Source organism: Crotalus tigris, unplaced genomic scaffold, assembly GCF_016545835.1.
Source record: "Crotalus tigris isolate CLP2741 ecotype Arizona unplaced genomic scaffold, ASM1654583v1 scf7180000017975.10810073628:1450386, whole genome shotgun sequence".
NCBI lineage: Eukaryota > Metazoa > Chordata > Lepidosauria > Squamata > Viperidae > Crotalus > Crotalus tigris.
Genome location: NW_024096754.1, coordinates 367,383 through 387,183, shown reverse-complemented (window position 1 = coordinate 387,183; position 19,801 = coordinate 367,383). Strand labels below are relative to the sequence as shown.

Sequence of the window (19,801 nt, the reverse complement as noted above, 5' to 3'; positions counted from 1 at the left end):
ATTCCACCGATTGCTTTCTACCGAAGGCACACCTGGACAACTTCCTTAGACACCTGCGTGTCCACATCACTCTCACAATCTATTAGAGACGGTACCCAATCCCCCCCAAATAAAATAATATAAAAATAAAAATATTGGGCAAGCCTTTAGCAGGGAACGACTAGCGGAGGGAGCCAACTCCGCAGGGACTCCGTTCCCCTTTAGTTCTGTTCTTTTGTTTTATTCTTTTCCTGACTTTTCTCAGCCTCCGAAAAAGATTCATTCTTTTATTCTCCTTTTTCTTCTGAACGGATCTGGAGGAGGAGGACTTCCTTTGTTCTTGCCCTCCATTCCTGACCTTCTGAGCTATAATTTTCCCCAACAGAAGCTCCGGCAGACTGTTCAGTTCTTCTGTTGCTTTGCTATCCAGAACCTATGTTTTCTTGGTTGAAGTTTAAATTATTTTATCGCCCAACTGCCCCAGGACGTCACTAATGGCTGAGATAATAAGCAATCTCAATTTCTCCGGCCAGCCACTTACAGTATCTGATCATGCATGAAGGAGTTGCTCGGGCAATGGCTGGCACCGAAGACTTTCTTTAAAAAAAACACACAAAGTAAATAAATCTTTTTTTTTTTTTTTTGAGCGCAGGCTGTCCCTTGGCTTTTCCAGGATTGCCGGCAAAGAGAAAAATTGTTTTAGTGAAACTGGGGTTTCCTCTGAACCTCTTTTCCCATGGCTTTGTCCCACACAAACCTGAATAGCAAAAGTGAACTTGCAATTAGAGATACTCGCAGTTTACTCCTCCAGTGCTTTGGTTCTGCCTCAAAGGTCTTATCCCTAGGGCAGGGGTAGGCAACCTTGGCTCTTTTATGACTCGTGGACTTCAACTCCCAGAATTCCTGTCTGGTTGGGGCAGGGGTAAGCAACCTTGGCTCTTTTATGACTGGTGGACTTCAACTCCCAGAATTCCTGAGCCAGCATGAGGGAACTATGGCCCCCTCATGACTGGTGGACTTCAACTCCCAAAATTCCTGAGCCAGCATGAGGGAACTATGGCCCCCTCATGACTTGTGGACTTCAATTCCCAAAATTCCTGAGCCAGCCTGGCTCAGCTTGGAAACCTCTCCCTTTCTCCTCAGCATGGCTGGCTCAGGAATTCTGGGAGTTGAACTCCACAAGTCATAAAGTGGTCTAGGCTTAGGCCTACCTCTGGCCTAGGCCAGGGGTAGGCAACTTTGGCTCTTTTATGACTCGTGGACTTCAACTCCCAGAATTCCTGAGCCAGCCTGGCTCAGCTTGGAAACTCTCCCTTTTCCCTCAGCGTGGCTGGCTCAGGAATTCTGGGAGTTGAAGTCCATTAGTCATAAAAGAGCTGAGGTTGCCTATCCCTGGCCTAAGTCCTCCTGTTCTAAGTGGTGAGCCTCCTAGCCCAGGGGTAGGCAACCTCGGCTCTTTTATGACTCATGGACTTCAACTCCCAGAATTCCTGAGCAAGCATGAGGGAACTATGGCCCCCTTATGACTGGTGGACTTCAACTCCCAGAATTCCTGAGCCAGCATGAGGGAACTATGGCTCCTTCATGACTCGTGGACTTCAACTCCCAGAATTCCTGAGACAGCATGGAGGAACTATGGCCCCCCTCATGATTCGTGGACTTCAACTCCCAGAATTCCTGAGCCAGCCTGGCTCAGCTTGGAAACCTCTCCCTTTCCCCTCAGCATGGCTGGCTCAGGAATTCTGGGAATTGACGTTCACCAGTCATAAAAGAGCCAAGGTTGCCTACCCCTGGTCTAGGTGTTTAAAACTATTCTCTGAATTGCTTTATTCTGCTGCTGCAAAGCTTTTACAGGCAGTCCTTGACTTACGACTCAGTGACCAGTTCGAAGTTACAATGGCACCGGGAAAAGCGACTTACGACCGTTTTTCACACTTACGACCGTTGGCAGCATCCTTGCGGTCACGTGATCAAAATTCAGAGACTTGGCAACTGGCTCGTATTTATGACGATGGCAGTGTCCCGGGGGGGTCACGGGATTCCCTTTTGCGACCTGCTGACAAGCCAAGTCCATGGGGGGGGGAAGCCGGTTTCGCTTTACGACTGTGTTACTAATTTGACAGCTGCAGTGATTCGCTTAACGACTGCAGCAAGAACAGTTGTTAAAGGGGGCAAATGCCTTGCTTGGCAACTTAAAAGTTTGGGCTCAGTTGGGTTTGTGAGCCGAGGAACTAGGTGTATACGGAGAGTTCCTGCTTATTTAATCTGGGGAGGAAAGATTACGTGAAGATTACAAAGGAAATAAGGGTGAATGAATTGTTCTTCCTATCGGTTGCAATTCTGGAGAAGAAGAAGAAAAATGTCCATCCTGAACGGCGTCGCCATCGCTTGCCAAGTTGGTGTCTCTCGGATCTCTCCACCTCAGATACCCAGATTCCCCACTCCCAAATATTTTCGAGGGCGATAATAAAAGGTTTGGGACTTCTAAAAATAAAGGCGCGCAGCCATGTTTCTTCCTGTCAGCTCTGAATAGGCAGGCAGGCAGGCAAGCCATGGGAAGAAGGGAGCGGCGCTTAGAAAGGTTTAGGAAATCTGTGCGTCCTGATCCTAAGGTAATGCAAAGGGGCATCTCGGCAGATTTGTGTGTGTGTGTTTGTGTGTATGTGTGTGTCTATGTCTAGAACAATGCAGAAGGGGGCCTGGGGATATTCCTGATGCACCGGGTGGAGGGGTTCAAGACTCTGGAAAGGGGGCAGAGAAGAGCAGCTAAGAGCAGCTAAGAGGATTAGGGGGACTGGAGGCTAAAACATAGGAAGAATATTTTCTTTCTTTCTTTCTTTCTTTCTTTCTTTCTTTTCCTTTCTTTCTTTTTCTTTATTTCTCTATCTATCTATCTATCTATCTATCTATCTATCTATCATCTTTATCTATCATCTCTATATCTATCATCTTTAGCTACCAATCTATCTATCTATCATATCCATCTATCTATCATCTTTATCTATCTATCTATCTATCTATCTATCTATCTATCTATCTATCTATCTATCATCTTTATCATCTCTATCTATCATCTTTATCTATCTATCTACCTACCTACCTACCTACCTACCTACCTACCTACCTACCTATCTATCTATCATCTTTATCTATCATATCTATCTATCTATCTATCTATCTATCTATCTATCTATCTATCTATCTATCTATCTATCTATCATGGAGTTGTGAATGCTCCAACACTGGAAGTTTTTAAGAAAAGACTGGACAGCCATTTGTCTGAAATACTATAGGCACGGTTTCCTGCCTGAGCAGGGGGTCGGACTAGACGACCTCCAAGGTCCCTTCTAACATCATCCTCATTCTCCTCATCATTATCATTTCTTCTACTACTATTATCTATCTTTTTATCTATCTACTGTCTATCTATCTACCTACCTATCAATCATGCTTCATTATTTTTTACAAATAACTCAAGGTGGCAAACATATTCCGCACAACTTCCTCCTCCTCCTTTCTCCACAACAACCCTGTGAGGTGGGTTGGGCTGGGAGACTGGCCCAAAGTCACCCAGCCAGCTTTTCATGCCTCACTTGGGACTAGAACTTCCCACCTCTTGGTGTTTCACCCAAAGTCACCCAGCCAGTTTTCACGTCCAAGTCGGGACTAGAACTCCCCACCTGGTGTTTTGCCCAAAGTCACCCAGTTCCCTTTCAAGGCTTCGCTTCTGCCTTGGGAGACTAAACCTTGTCAGCTAAGGCTAACCTCAGTCCTGAAAAGACAATAAATCCGAGCGACAACATATCACACAACGGAAGTCCAAGTTTTCTCTCTCCCCCCCTCCCCCCCCCCGCTTTCTTACTCATGGAAGCTACTCAGGGTTGACTCACCATCCAGTCTGGCAAGTGGAAAGCGGAGGTCCTTTCGGTCTCCTCCCGCTCCTCCATCCCAGCAACTTTACAAACACGGTGTGTGTCTTTTTCTCAGGAGGCTGTGGTTTGCCTCTACAAAGCTGGTCCAGCTATGAAGCCCAGAAGAACTCACAACTCACGGGTCTCTTCTCCAGGAACCAAGAGCAGAGTTGATGGCTCCTCTAGGGCGCCAAGTCCTTGGCCCAGGACGCAAGCGGACGCTTCAAAGGAAGCACCAACGACTACAGACCACAGGAGTAGTCTGCTTGCAGCTCCGTGGGCAGGTTCTCCTAATCTTCGCAGAACCAATAAATGACGTTGCCCAAAGTTCCCGATATCTGAGGACAATCAGCCCCAAGGTCAAGGAGGTGTTCCTGCACAACAGAGGTCTTCTCCTGTGTAGCCTTGGGATCAGATAGCATCGCAAGTTTGCCAAAGGAAAGAGCCCGACAGAACTTCTCCTTGCGGGGCAAGGATGCCTGGCCCGGGGCCAGTCTGAAAGTATTCAAAATTAACTTTTGAGAGACGTGTTTCGATCCAAGATGCCTTCTTTGGCTTGCCTGCAGCTCCCTCTGGTGGGTTCTGCACAAAAGAGGAGTGTGCATCAAAAAGGCAGTGTGCCAGTATCTCGGGGGCTGTCACAAAGAAGAGGGTGTGTGTGTGTGTGTGTGTGTGTGTGTGTGTGTGTGTGTCTATCTATTCTCCAAAGCCCCAGGAGAAGAAGCAACGGATGGAAACTCATCAAGGAGAGAAGCAACCTGGAACAAAGGAGGAATTTCCTGGCACTGGTGGCAATTAACCAGTGGAACAACCTGCCTCCAGAAGTTGTGAATGCTCTAACACTGGAGGTTTTGCAGAAGCTGGACAACCAGAATGCTACAGGGTCTCCTGCCTGAGCCGGGGGTTGGACTAGATGACCTCCAAGGCCCCTTCCGACTCAGTTATTCTCAGCTATATTTACCGCACAATGAGAGATCAGAAATGGCAGGATTCAAAGGGTGCCCACAGTTCGTTTAATCTAAAGGAAATATCTGTAGCTCAGGGTTGAAATGAGGGGTCCTTGGTCCTCGCTGAGCTGGGCGGTTTTCTTGCAGACGTTTCGTGACCCAACTAGATAACGCCACTAGCGCCCATGATGTTATGAAATGGGTTTGGGTCATGAAATGTCTGCAAGAAAACCACCCAGCCCAGAGAGCACCAAGGACTCCACAGTCCTCCTCCTCCTCCTCCTCCTCCTCCTCCTCCACCCAGAGAGCACCAAAAACCCCACAGCCATCCTCTTCCTCCTCCTCTTATATGCAAATCCCACTCCCTTCTACAGTAGCACTGATGAGGTTACTTAGTTGGGTCATGAAACGTCTGCAAGAAAACCACTAAGTTCAGAGAGTACCCAGGACCCCACAGTCTTCCTCCTCCCCCTCCTCCTCCTTTCCACAAACCCCCCTCCCTTCTAGCACCGATGAGGTTACTTAGTTGGGTCATGAAACGTCTGCAAGAAAACCACCCAGCTCAGAGAGCACCAAGGATCCCACAGTCGTCTTCTTCCTCTTCCTCCTCCTCCTCCTCCCCCCTCCCACTGATGGTGCTGTTACCTATTTTGGGCTCTGCAAGAAAACCACCACTAGAGGGCGCTGGAAGCTCACACAAATCAATTCCAGGGCTGGAGGAAGGGAGAAAAAGGCCAGAAAACTCTTAATTTAGAGATTTTGGAGAAAACAACCACAACAACACAAGGACAAATAGGAAAAGGCCAGGCACCGTGTACGATAGAGTGGCAGCAAATTCAGCCCTGGCTAATGAGTTGGCAAGGCGGCGTCCCTGCCTCCAGCTTGAAAGAGGATTTTAAATTCAGCCATTGTGAAAGAGCAGAGTTTTAAATTCCAAGAGAACTAAAATCATCAGCACTGGACAGGGAGATATTTAGGATTTAAATGCCACACAGGTAGAGCCCGACTCTTCGGTTGCTAAGCGAGACGGTTCTTAAGTGAGTTTTGCCGCCATTTTAGGACCTTTCCCGCCCCCAGCTGTGAAGCGGGTCGCTGCAGTTGTTCAATTAGTCATACGGTCATTAAGCGAATTCGGCTTCTCAGAAAATCGCAAAAGGGGATCGCGTGATCCCGGAACACGACCACCGTCGTAAATACGAATCAGTCGCCGCCAAGAGTCAGAATTTTGATCACGTGACCCTGGGGGGAGGCTGCCACAGTCCTTCAGCGTGAAAAACGGCCATCAGTCCCTTTGTTTCAGTGCCGTGGTAACTTCGGTCACTAAATGAGCTGTTGTAAGCTAAGGACTACCTGTAGGAAGGTTGCAGTACGGTCGTAAGGTGAGGACTAGCGGTTACGGGGATAATTTGCAAGTCGCAAAAGGCAAACTCAAATCCTGGTACGAAATAAATGCAAAATGTGGGGCCCTTGATGCTCTCCGAGTTTGGTGGCTTTCTTGCAGACATTTCGTGACTCAACTAGGTAACATCATCAGGGCTAGATAGGAGTGGGGTTTGCGGAGTGAAAGAGGAGGAGGAGGAGGGGAGGAGCCAAACTCATTAACCCCCTCAGACTAGCCAGGGGAAAGCAACCTTGGCTCTTTTATGACTCGTGCACTTCAACTCCCAGAATTCCTGAGCCAGCATGAGGGAACTATGTCCCCCTCATGACTTGTGGACTTCAACTCCCAGAATTCCTCAGGCAGCATGGTGGAACTATGGCCCCTTCATGACTTGTGGACAACTCCCAGAATTCCTGAGCCAGCATGGGGGAACTATGGCCCCCTCATGACTTGTGGACTTCAACTCACAGAATTCCTGAGCCAGCATGGGGGAACTATGGCCCCTTCATGACTGGTGGACTTCAACTCCCAGAATTCCTGAGCCAGCATGGGGGAACTATGGCCCCTTCATGACGTGGACTTCAACTCCCAGAATTCCTGAGCCAGCCTGGCTCAGCTTGGAAACCTCTCCCTTTCCCCTCAGCCTGGCTGGCTCAGGAATTCTGGGAGTTGAAGTCCACCAGTCATAAAAGAGCCAAGGTTGCCTGCCCCTGGCCTAGGCCCTTTGAGAAATAGACTCAACAGATTCTGCTCAATCTACACCACTGTGAAGCAACTGCTAAATACGGGAAATCAAACGGGGGGGGGGGGAAAACCCATATTTATTTGCATAGATTTACTCCAGATAGAGGCGCACGGAGCCAGACTGCCGGGCTCAGGGAAACGGGGCGCTGGCATGCCTGTTCCCCATGTGGCTGGCCTTGACCGTGTCAGAAAAAGCCGTTGAGATCATGCCAGGGTGCGTTTTTCCAAAACATCACGAGCACCTGGACATGTTTAAACAAGCGCTGGCTTTTCCACAGACAAAAGGAGATTACTCAGTCTGGTTGAGCCGGGGACAAGACGTTGCTTATTGACTCACGTTTATTTATTTTAAAAAATTCTGAATCTACGTCAGCGTTTCTCAATGTTTGTGTGACAGCGACCCCCGTCACACAAACGTGCCGCGCATGCGCGGCGCCCCCCCATGCGTGGTGCCGCCCCCATGCGCGCCGTGCATGCGTGGCGGCGCCCCCTGAGGGGGGGAAATGGCGGATCGCATTGTTTGGCAACCCCCGTAAAATGGTCGATCGACCCCAAATGGGGTCGCGACCCATAGGTTGAGAACCGCTGATCTACATTCATCCTCAAGGATCCACTGCAGAGGACGTCCGGGGGAGGAATGAGGAGCTAGCACACCTCCGCACAAGGGGAGAACAATATCGGCATTCGACCAGGTCAGGTGGTCGTCTGAAGCAAGGATTAGTAGCTTAGCGAGGATTGTTGGCAAGTATCTGGATGCCTTCGAAGGGGATTCTTGATTCCCCCCCCCCCCAGGTTGTCCAACCTTACGATGGGAAGGAGGCCTTGGCTCACATCCGCCCTGACTCAGAAACCTTCTCGCCTGCAAGTCCACGTGAGTCAAGCCCTTCTCCCCATGGGCAACAGATGGGGACTGGAAAGGGGAGGGCGAGTTAGGGCAGGGCCTGGAGACGCGCCCTGCTGCCTACGTTTGGCTCTCCCCCTTGCCCCCCCCACCACCATCAGGAGCGAGTGGCAGCCTGCCTGGCATCGGCAAAGACCCAGGAAGGGAACCAAGGGATTAAAGGGGAGCAGCAGGAAAAGGGGAGCAACGGTTAACACAACAACAACAACAACAAAAATGTATCTGCCCTGCCCGGATGGCAGAAGGGGTCAGCTCAGAAGAAAATGGGGATGGTGACTTTGACAAGTAGGGTCGTCCTTGACACCTCCAAGAAACACCAGGCAGAAGATGGACCCTCAGCACTAGAAAGAAAGAAAGAAAGAAAGAAAGAAAGAAAGAAAGAAAGAAAGAAAGAAAGAAAGAAAGAAAGAAAGAAAGAAAGAAAGAAAGAAAGAAAGAAAGAGGAAGGAAGGAATAGACATAGACCGAAAGACAGACCAAGAGTGACAAAAATAGAAACAGATGATAGATAGATAGATAGATAGATAGATAGATAGATAGATAGATAGATAGATATAGAAAGAGAGGATAGATAGGCAGGCAGGCATGTAGACAGACAGATAGACAGGCAGACAGAGAGGCAGACAGATATGGAGGATAGATAGATAGATATAGAAAGAGGATAGATAGATAGACAGATAGATACAGACAAACAGACAGATATAGAGGATAGATAGATAGAGGATACAGATAGACAGACGGACAGAGATAGATAGATAGATAGATAGATAGATAGATAGATAGATAGATAGATAGATATAGAGAGGATAGATAGAGAGACAGACAGACAGACAGATAGATAGAGATAATTAGAGATGGATCGATTGATAGATGAATACATCAGTCGAGAGATCGATAAGACAGGTCTACAGAAAAGAAAAGATTTATGTTTATGTATTTTAAGTTTGTTTGGGTGTATGGTGAAAAATAATAATAATAAAAAAGAAAGACAGGTCTACAGAGTTAGATAGACAGACAGACAGACAGACAGACATGGGGGATAGACAAAGGATGGATGGATGGATGGATGAGCAGACAGATATACAAAGCCCGGTGCCCATGCAAACCCCAGCCAAAGAGCTGGGCAGGGGGAGGGAGGTAACTCAGGGGCATCCCCGGTTGGCGTCTGCGCTGCCCAGGGCCCCTCTTTCCGCCCTCCATGCCCCGTGGGCAGCCTGAGAAAGGCGCACCACGTCCAGCCCAGAAGTCAGCGCAGCTCTGCTTCCCCTCCTGGCCGAGAGCCGTCAAAAAGACTGAGGGAAAGGACGTTGATTGATCAGCAGCCTCTGTCCAGCCGGAAAATCGGCCACGAGAGAGCCAGGTTGGGGAGCCTAGTCGAGGCCACGCCGCTGGGCCAAATCCCGGACAGAGCTGGCCGTGGGAAGCTTCCTGCAGCCCAAAGGAGCTGCAGATGGCTCAGTCCGTCCGCTTTACGACCACGGGGGAGCCCACAATTTCCGTGGCTAAGCGAGACGGTTGCGAAATGAGCATCACAAGCCTTCTTGCCACAGTTAAACAAATCACGGCTTAACATGTGTAATGGAGGTGGGGTGGTGGGGAGGAGGAGGAGGAAGACTGTGGGGTCCTTGGTGGTCTCTGAGCTTCTTTTTTTTCTTCTTGCAGACGTTTCACGACCCAAGTAGGGAACATCATCAGGGCTAGAAGGGAGTGGGAAGGAGGAGAAAGGAAGGAAGGAAGGAAGGAAGGAAGGAAGGAAGGAAGGAAGGAAGGAAGGAAGGAAGGAAGGAAGGAAGGAAGGAGAAGAACTGTGGGGTCCTTGGTGCTCTCTGAGCTGGGTGGCTTTCTTGCAGATGTTTCATGACCCAACTAGGGAACGCCATCAGTGCTAGAAGGGAGTGGGAAGGAGAAGGAGAAGGAAGGAAGGACTGTGAAGTTCCTGATGCTCTCTGAGTTTGGTGTTTCCTGGCAGACGTTTCATGACCCAACTAGGGAACGTCATCAGTGCTAGAAGGGAGGGGGGCTTGCAGGAAGAAGGAGGAGGAGGAGCACTGTGGGGTCCTTGGTGGTCTTTGAGCTTAGTTGTTTTTTCCTTGCAGACATTTCATGACCCAACTAGGGAATACCATCCGGGTTAGGAGGGAGGGGGATTTGTTCTCTCTCTTTATATATAAGTTAAGTGAATCAGTCAGAAGGTCACAAAAGGAGATGGGGTCACCTGACCTTGGGACACTGCAACAGTCAACAAATATCTCTGAAGCCATCACACTCTGTAAGTTCAAAGCAGGAAGGGGGAAAAAAAAAATCCTGCAACTTGGACGGATAAAAGTAAAAAAAAAAAAACCACGCCGAGTTATGAATCAAGCAGGCGTTAAAAGACATTAATACTGACTCAAAACTTGCTAAATCTATTAAGCGCCAAACATGTGGGGGATTGAAAAGAACACAAAATGAGTGTGCTTTAAAGCAAGAGAACGGAAAATTCCCAAGACTTCTGCTCTTAACGAATGAGAACATTTTGACAGCAGAAAAGAATTCTTTTTATTATATATATATTTCTGTAGAGTTGTTGAATAGTTACTCCCACACTGGAGTTAACACACAGTTGATGGGTACCGTATTCTGCACACAAACCTAGATCAATAAAACCTTCTCCAACTTTTGCGGTGGGGTGAAATGGAAGTGACCTTATTTTGGCTTAATCCCTGGTATTAAACACCAATTTTTTCTTTGGATAATCCCCAAACTTGCCAAAAAACCCCCAAAACCCTGAGCATATCAGATAGATGATAGATGAATAGATAGATAGATAGATAGATAGATAGATAGATAGATAGATAGATAGATAGAGATAGACAAAGATAAAGAGATATAGATCAATAGATCAATTGATATAGATAGATTATATATAGAGATAGATAAACAGAGAGATAGATCGATAGACAGATATATAGACAGATAGATAAATATGACAGATATATAGATATAGATAGATGATAGATCTAGATAGATCTAGATAGATAGATATATAGATGGATAGATATAGATATAATGATATATAGAGAAATATAGATAGATAGATAGATAGATAGATAGATAGACAGACAGACAGACAGAGATACAGATAGAGATAAAGAGATATAGATCAATAGACAAATAAATAGATATAGATATATAGATATATAGAGATAAACAGATATAGAGATAAATCGATAGACAGATAAATATAGATACAGAGAGATAGATATGATAGATATATAGATATAGAGAGATAGATGATAGATCTAAATAGATAGATAGATAGATAGACAGACAGACAGATAGAGATATACATACAGACAGACAATCCTTTACTGTCATTTTTTTTACTGTGGGCAGACTGGCACACATTAAAAATGAAATTTAGTTGCTTGCTGTCAAAAGTATACACATACGTAACACACATTTAATACCCAGTTGTGCAGCTTTTATGCCCGGATGATATGATTTGACTTGCCCAAAAGTTTATTATAGCAAACCACAACTGGCAAAGAAGTTAAAACATGCCCAGAAAACAAGGAAACCCTTTGCATCTAAAGCAAGTCTGCAAAACATCTCTGTTAAGACAAGAGTTTTGATTTCTGCTTTAATGGAGGGATTTTAATTAGCTGGATGATACCATGCACCCTTTTAAGTTACTTTCTCCCCACCCCCAATCTACTTGTTGAAAGCTCTAATTCTTGCCTAGTTAGCAGTGCCTGGGCCGTTTACTAAAATGGAACACTTACCTTACCAAAAACAATGTAATAATCTACTGGCAAACGTGGTGAGATTAAATAGGATTGTAAATGATTTTGCTTAGGTTTTAATCACTTTCTCTGATCTTGTAGAATTATACAATCACTTGTTAGTGGACATGGGTGGCTATATAGATCGGATAAAGATATAGCTGCCTGAGCAGGGGGTTGGACTTGATGACCTCCAAAGTCCCTTCCAACTTTATTCATTATTATTACTATTATTAGATAAATAATTAGTAAATATTAGGTTAAAAAAAATACAATCGTGATGAAAGCTTTCTACGATGGGAAATTTTCAAAAATATGCCGATTAAGTTTGAACGATCAAATACTACAGATAAGGATATTTTTCTTCCTCTTCTGTTCTAACCTTTTATAAATCTTCTCAAATGCTCAAGTTGGTCAGTCTGCTACTGTACAAATGTAATAAATATAATAAAATACAACAAGACAAATTTAATAAATGTAAGACAGGTCGAGCACTGAAAAAAGTGAGTTACGAGCGTTTCTCACACTTATGACTGCTGCAGAACCCCTGTGGTCACGTGATCAAAAGTCAGGTGCTCAGCAACCGACTCATACTTACGACTATCGCAGTGTCCGGGGGGGCACGTGATCTCCTTTTGCGACCTTCCTTCCGGGGGAAGCTGGAGTCACTTAAAAACCGTGTCACTAACTTAACAACTGCAGTGATTCGCTTAACAGCTGTTAAAAATGAGTCAAAACTCACTTAATGACGGGCTTGTCTGTGCTATGGTTAATTTTGCAGTTTTGCAATTGTACTTTATGATTTTGTTAAGCTTGCTTGTTTCAAATATATACGGGTGGAAACTAATCAAGGAGAGAAGCAACCTAGAACTAAGGAGAAACTTCCTGACGGTGAGAACAATTAACCAGTGGAACAGCCTGCCTCCAGAAGCGGTGAATGCTCCAACACTGGAAGTTTTTAAGAAGAGACTGGACAGCCATTTGTCCGAAATGGTGTAGGGCACAGGTCGGCAACCTGCGGCTCCGGAGCCGCATGCGGCTCTTTGAGCCTTCCCCTGTGGCTCCCAGCCTCCTCTGCCTTTGCAGAGAGAGACAGAGACAGAGAGAGGCAATTGCACTTCCCTGCTTCTGTGTGTGTGTGTGTGTGTGTGTGTGTGTGTGTGTGTGTTTGTAAAAGAGAGTGCACTCACAGTGTTCTCCGAGGAGCTGAAAAGCTTACTGGGCGGAGCTCCTCCCTTTGCTGTGTCTCTGCAGGAAGCAGGAAGGGCAGGAGAGAGCTAGCTAGCCCAGCTAGGCTGACTCAGGAATTCTGGGAGTTGAAGTCCATGAGTCATAAAAGAGCCGAGGTTGCCTACCCCTGAGCTTGTTGGACAACAGCCTGAAGCTTGGCAGGTGAGCAGCAGATAGGAGGGGGGGGGGAGAAAGAGAGAGAGAGAAAGAGAGAGAGGGAAGGAGAGAGAGAGAGAGGAGAGAGAGAGAGAGTGTGTGTGTGGGGGGAAGAGGAGTGGTAGACCAAGGGCAGAGAGGGAGGGAGGGAGAGAGAGAGAGAGAGACCCTTTTGACATCTAAAATGAAGATAACACTGCATACATCCTTTTTTTACCTGTGTGTGTATGTAATTTTATTCTCTTAAAGCATTCTCTCGGTGATCATTGTTTTAATAGTATGGATATTCCCAAGAGTCATATTTTTACTTTTATTTTTAATGTGTGTGTGTGTGTGTGTGTGTATACACATACACATACACAAATACTCTCTCTCTCTCTCTCTCTCTCTCTCTCTCTCACACACACACACACACACACACACACACACACCTATAATAAAGATAAAAAAGGATATATGCAGTGTTACCTTCATTTTAGATATCAAAAGGGTTTTGCGGCTCCTGGTGTTTTGTTTTTGGTGGGAAACGGGTTCAAGTGGTTCTTTGAGTGTTTTGGGTTGCCTACCCCTGGTGTAGGGTTTCCTGCCTGAGCATGGGGTTGGACTAGATGACCTCCAAGGTCCCTTCCAACTTTACTACTATTATTACTATTATTATTATATTTAGAACGTAAAGTTTGGAACAGTTAAGAAATAGGGAACTGAAAGTAGCTGACGGATGCGGGTTCCAATGTACACGGGTATATGTGGAAAGTTATGTTCGGCAGAAGGTCAGCAAGAGGTCAGCAAAAGTCAGCAGAAATCATCAAAAATCAGCAAGCAGGAAGTCAGTAGAAAGTCAGCAGACCATCTGACTACCGTCTTAGAACGGGAAAAGTTACAAAGAGTTGGGTCTGGACCTGATTTATTTGCCATTAGCCTATATCTGTCCTTTTGGAATCTGCTATGCCAGTGGACCTCATTGCAATGGGTTATTAATGTAAGTGACGTTGGGTTATTATGCTTGCTATGCTCCAAATGATTAGCAAAATAAACCTCTGAATCTTAAAAGTAAGAATTATTGTTTTGTGCTCCTGTCTCTTGTCTTTTTCATTCGGTTTTTCCATGACACCCTTAAGACTGGGTCCTCTTTCCTTCTGCAGAAAAGCCATTTTCTATCCATTTGTCTGACCAAGGACGACCCAACCGACTCGTGGGAACAAATGCAGAGCGGGAATAAGCAAATGCAGAGCAGGAATAAGCGAGCTTTAATTCTGGTGTAAACATCAACAATCCTAGTAATGATAATATGGGCAAAGAACTTTGGACATAATATAGAATTAGAAAAGGGCAAAGTTTATGGGAAAGAAACCCCAAATTAACGAAAGTGGTGGCTTGCTTGCAAAGAAAACTTATACAAAATGTTTTACAGATGGCATTTAACACCGGTCAGATTGGCGAAAATGTTTAAAAAGACGCCAAGCAAGAATTTGGAAATGTCAACAAGAACCAGGTACTTATTATCATATCTGGTGGACCTGTCCTCTAAAGCTAAAACATTTTGCTCAAAAATATACATATGGTTAGAGAAAACGATTAAAAAACTTATAGATTTTAAGCCAGAATTGCTTCTGTTAGGTTTCATAGGAGGAAACTAGGAGAAAGATTGCATATATTTAATTTTACATGTGAACTGCAGTAAGAATTGTATTTACCCAATATTGGAAAAATGAAAACTTACCAATGGAAGAACTAATTAAGAAAATTTTACATTGTGCAGAAATGGACAGATTGACACTGAAGATAACAGAGAAAGAACACTCCGTGTACTTTAGAACATGGGACAATTTTTATCAACGGCTAGAAAAACGAGTTAAGAGAGAAAGGAACGTGATATGTAACATTGAACATATACCAGTAAGAAGAAGACTATTGAGTACTTAATAACATATTATGATAATATAGAAATTAATTATTACTCATTGTTTTTTAAATACATGAATCCAGACAACATGCTGTTTGCTAAATATTAAGAATGTTATTTTTGAAAAACTCAACCCTAATCCTAACCCTACAAAAATCAATTATATATATACATACACACACACACACACAGTCACAAAAGGGGATCATGTGACCCCAGGATGCCATCGCCGTCAGGTGACCTCAGGGATGGTTACAATGGTCATATGTGTGAAAAACAGTCGTAGGTACCTTTTTCAATACCGTTGTAACTTTGAAACAGTCACTAAACGAAGGGTAGTAAATTGAGCACTGCCTGTACCTAGTAAGACAGGTAGCTATATAAACTTCTCCAAAACTTTTTTTTTTCAGTTTGATAAAGAGTTATTTCAACCAATAAACAGGTGACATCGAAAGGACCGCCTACCTGGAACAATCAGTGGTCCAAAGGAACCAAAGACCCACCCCCTCAAAATGGCCTATCCAATCAAGAACCAGTCCCTTAAGACAGGGGAGGTCCGCAACCTTGGCAACTTTAAGACTTGTAGACTTCAACTCCCAGAATTCCTCAGCTAGCAAAGCTGGCTGAGGAATTCTGGGAGTTGAAGTCCACAATTCTTAAAGTAGCCAAGGTTGAGGACCCCCCTGTCTTAAGACCTAGCGTGATGATGCTCCAACCGTCGTTAAGTAAATGCCAGTTTCCAGGCATCCAAACTGTGATCACATGGACCACGAGGATGCTGCCGACGGTCGTTCAGTCTGAAAAATGGCCGCAAGCCGCCGTTGTAACTTGGAACGGTCACTGAGCGAACTCTTCTTAAGTCTTCCGATCCCCGGATTCGGTCTTTGCTCTGAGCTCAAAGGGTTTTGAATTCAAAGCATCCGAAGAGCCCACATTTAACCATCATTAGCGGAAGGCCAGCCAGAGAAGGGGGAGTCATATGGCTTAAAGGAGTAACTGTTCCCTTAACAGCCTTGGGGACTGTTGGGGTGAGGGGGACCGAGTTAGCATCACAATTGGAGGTGTTTGCACAACGAGGGGGGACTGGCTGTTTTGCCCAAAGAAACCAGAGGAAGAGGAGGAGGGAGGCCATATGTGTGGGGGGGGGAAGAGGGGGAGATGTGGGGTACCAGAAGGAATGTCACTGGCAACCATTTGCGGGGGGGGGGGAATAGCAGGTTCCTCTGCTTTCAAATGTGTAAATACATTGAGCGAACGGGAAGTCTTTGAACCCCGTTTCACCCCGTCCCTTCTTTGCCATGTCACCAGGATAGGCAGCACCATTAAAGTTATTCCCAACACGCAGCCGGGTTTTTAAATAATGCACTTTGAGGGCACCGAAGAAGAGAATTCAGCTGTGGGGTCCTTGGTGCTCTCTGAGCTGGGTGGTTTTCTTGCAGGTGTTTCAGGACCCAACTAGGGAACTGTCATGGTTGCTTTGACAGGAACATTATCGGTGTTAGAAAGGAGTGGGGTTGGAGGAGGAGGAGGAGGAGGAGGAGGAGGACGACGACTGTGGGGTCCCTGGTGCTCTCTGAGGTTGGTGGTTTTCTTGTAGCTGTTTCATGACCCAACTAGGGAACAGCATCAGTGCTAGAAGGGAGTGAAAAGAAGGAGAAGGAGAAGAAGGAGAAGAGGAAGGAAGGGAGGGAGGGAGGGAGGGAGGGAGGGAGGGAGGAAGGAAGGAGAACTATGAGGTCCCTAGTACTCTCTGAGCTGGGTGGTTTTGTTGTAGACGTTTCATGACCCAACTAGGGAACAGCATCAGTGCTAGAAGGGAGTGAAAAGGAGAAGAAGGAGAAGAAGGAAGGAAGGAAGGAAGGAAGGAAGGAAGGAAGGAAGGAAGGAAGGAAGGAAGGAAGGAAGGAAGGAAGGAGAACTCTGAGGTTCCTAGTGCTCTCTGGGTGGTTTTCTTGCAGACGTTTCATGGCTCAGCTAGGGAACAGCATCAGTCCTAGAAAGGAGTAGGTAGGTAGGTAGGTAGGTAGGTAGGTAGGAAGGAAGGAAGGAAGGAAGGAAGGAAGGAAGGAAGGAAGGAAGGAAGGAAGGGGAAGGGAGGGAGGGAGGGAGGGAGGGAGGGAGGGAGGGAAGGAAGGAAGGACTATGGGGTCCCTAGTGCTCTCTGAGCTGGGTGGTTTTCTTGCAGATGTTTCATGGCTCAGCTAGGGAACGTCATCAGTACTAGCAGCCTTCTAACTTCAGCCTTCTAGCCCTGATGATGTTCCGTAGCTGGGTCATGAAACGTCTGCAAGAAAACAACCAAGCTCTGACCCCACAGTTCTTCTCTTTCTCTCCTTCCCTCCCTCCCTCTCCTCCCTTCTTGGTCCTCTTCACTCCTCCTTCCTTCCTCTTCTCTTCTCCCTTCTCCATTTTCCTTGACCATTTTTCACACAACCGTTGCAGCATCCGTTCAGTCACATGCAGTCAGTTGGCAACTGATTCATATTTGTCCGAAATGGTGTAGGGTTTCCTGCCCTAGCTGGGGGTTGGACTCAATGACCTCCAAGGTCCCTTCCAACTTTTTTTATTATTATTGTTGTTGTTGTTGTTGTTGTTATTATTATTATATTTACGACGGTCGCGGTGTCACGGGGTCACGTGATTCCCCTTTTCTGACCTCCCGACAAGCCAAGTCAATGGGGAAACTGGATTGACTTTAACAACTGCAGAGATTCACTTAACAACAGTGGCAAGGTCGTAAAATGGGGCAAACCTCACTTAGCGACAGAAATTTCAGGCTCAGTTGTGGCGGTTAAGTCGAGGACTACTGTATCTTGATTTGTTAAAGAAATTTCTTAATAAGGTTAGTTATTTCCCCCCCCCCTACAATCCTTTTCCTTGATTTAACTGCACACTAGCATTATCTGTGTTTTATTGTTAAAAAGCTCTTTAGCACGGTTGGAAAAATAGGACATAAGTACATAATGTTCAAGGTTAAAAAACAGAATATAATTTTTGTGAGGACGTTTTTTACGATTCTTTATCGTACCCGTTTCTAATTAAAATCGTGTTCTCTGTTCATTTCTGAAAAATTGTCCTTGCATATTTGATTTAAGGCAATATTTGCCAGCAGAGTTCAGGGTACCAGGGGAAAGAAAGGGAGCTTATCCAGCGATGATAAAATAACTTCCAGGTTCTGATTGGAACAGTCAACAAGAGACACTTTCATTTTTTTTTTACAACAGGGTCCCACTTTAGAGCTCAATAAATCAGTGAAAGAAGTCACGTGACTTAACGCTATCTCATGAGGCTCAAGCAAATATCTGAACTAGATTTCAAAACATCAACTTGAGATATATATATATATATATATTTCACCAGATTTGTGTTTGAAATATAATAATAATAATAATAATAAAGTTGGAAGGTACCTTGGAGGTCATCTAGTCCAACCCCCTGCTGAGGTAGGAACCCTATACCATTTCAGACAAATGGCTGTCCAGTCTCTTCTTAAAAACTTCCAGTGTTGGAGCATTCACCACTTCTGGAGGTAGATTGTTCCACTGGTTAATTGTTCTCACTGTCAGGAAATTTCTCCTTAGTTCTAGGTTGCTTCTCTCCTTGATTAGTTTCCACCCGATGCTTCTTGTCCTGCCTTCAGGCGCTTTGGAGAACAGCTTGACTCCCTCTTCTTTGGGGCAGCCCCTGAGATATTGGAAGACTGCTATCATGTCCCCCCCTCGTCCTTCTCTTCGTTAAACTAGACATACTGTTCTCCAAAGCACCTGAAGGCAGGACGAGAAGCAACTGATGGAATCTAATGAAGGTTGTCTTTTTAAAATACTTAGTTGAGTGTAGGTTTGTCCCGCTACTCCATGGTTTTGAGAATCGTCAACTCTAGTCTGACAATAATGGTGGTTCTTGAAGAACTGATCTGTAGCAGGCTTAGTACAAAGGCCTTTAATCCTCAACTTTGAAGAAATAGCTATTATCGCATTACTCAAAGAAAAGTTAACACAAATATGAGACATCCAGTGAATCACGCACATTTTATAAAAGCCTTATCTAAGACTGAGTCATTGAAAAAGACACATTTTCTTTGTTTTGCAATAACTGAGTTTCTCCTATGAAACACGTGCAGTAATTTTAATTTAATGAAGATTAATCACTAAAAGATTGACTTTCTTGAGCAATCAGCTGGACGACCTGTTACAGCGAACTCAAGCAGCTTATTACACAGGAAGTCCTCGACTTGCGACAATTCAGCCCAAAATTTCTGTCACTAAGTGAAATGTGAATTTTGCCCCTTTTTATGACGTTTCTTGCCACGGTCGTTAAAGTGAACCTGGCCTTCCCCCACTGACTTTGCTTGTCAGAAGGTAGCAAAAGGGGATCGCGTGACACCCCCCCCCACGGGACACTGCAACCGTCGTAAATATGAGTTGCTTGCCAAGTGTCTAAATTTTGATCCCGTGACCCTGGGGATGTTGGAACGGTCGTTAAGTGTGAACCATGATCATAAGTCCCTTTTTTCAGCGCTGTTGTAACTTCAGTCCCTAAATAAACTGTTGTAAGTTGAGGACTGCCTGTATTATACTTGGGACCAGCATTTCCGTTCCTAAGCAACAATGTGGTTATTGAGTGAGTCCCATCTGAATCTGCAACCTCTTTTTGTCACGATTAAGTGAATCCCCTGAGGTTGTAAAGTGAATTATACAGTTGTTAAGTGAAATCTGGCTTCCTCCACTGACTTAGCTTGTCGGAAGCCGGCTGGGACGGTCGCAAATGACAGTCAGAGGAACTGGGGTGTTGCAACCATTGTAAATACCGTGTTTCCCTGAAAGTAAGGCCTACCCTGAAAATAAGCCCTAGCTCAGGTGTAGGCAACTTTGGCTCCTTTACGACT

General features: G+C 45.4%; 1 protein-coding gene across 2 annotated transcripts in view; it reads right to left on the bottom strand.

Moving 5' to 3' along the window:
- AHCYL2 (adenosylhomocysteinase like 2) overlaps nucleotides 1-19,801 on the bottom strand; it is a 79,794-nt gene that overhangs the window by 38,098 nt on the left and 21,895 nt on the right. The window contains exon 1 of one of the 2 annotated variants that reach the window (XM_039345720.1): nucleotides 3,870-4,199. The exons of the other annotated variant lie outside the window; for it this stretch is intronic. Coding sequence (XP_039201654.1) covers nucleotides 3,870-3,926 — 57 coding nt within the window. The 5' untranslated portion in view covers nucleotides 3,927-4,199. Of the gene's footprint in view, nucleotides 1-3,869; nucleotides 4,200-19,801 lie in introns of those variants that run through there. 2 annotated transcript variants of the gene reach the window in all.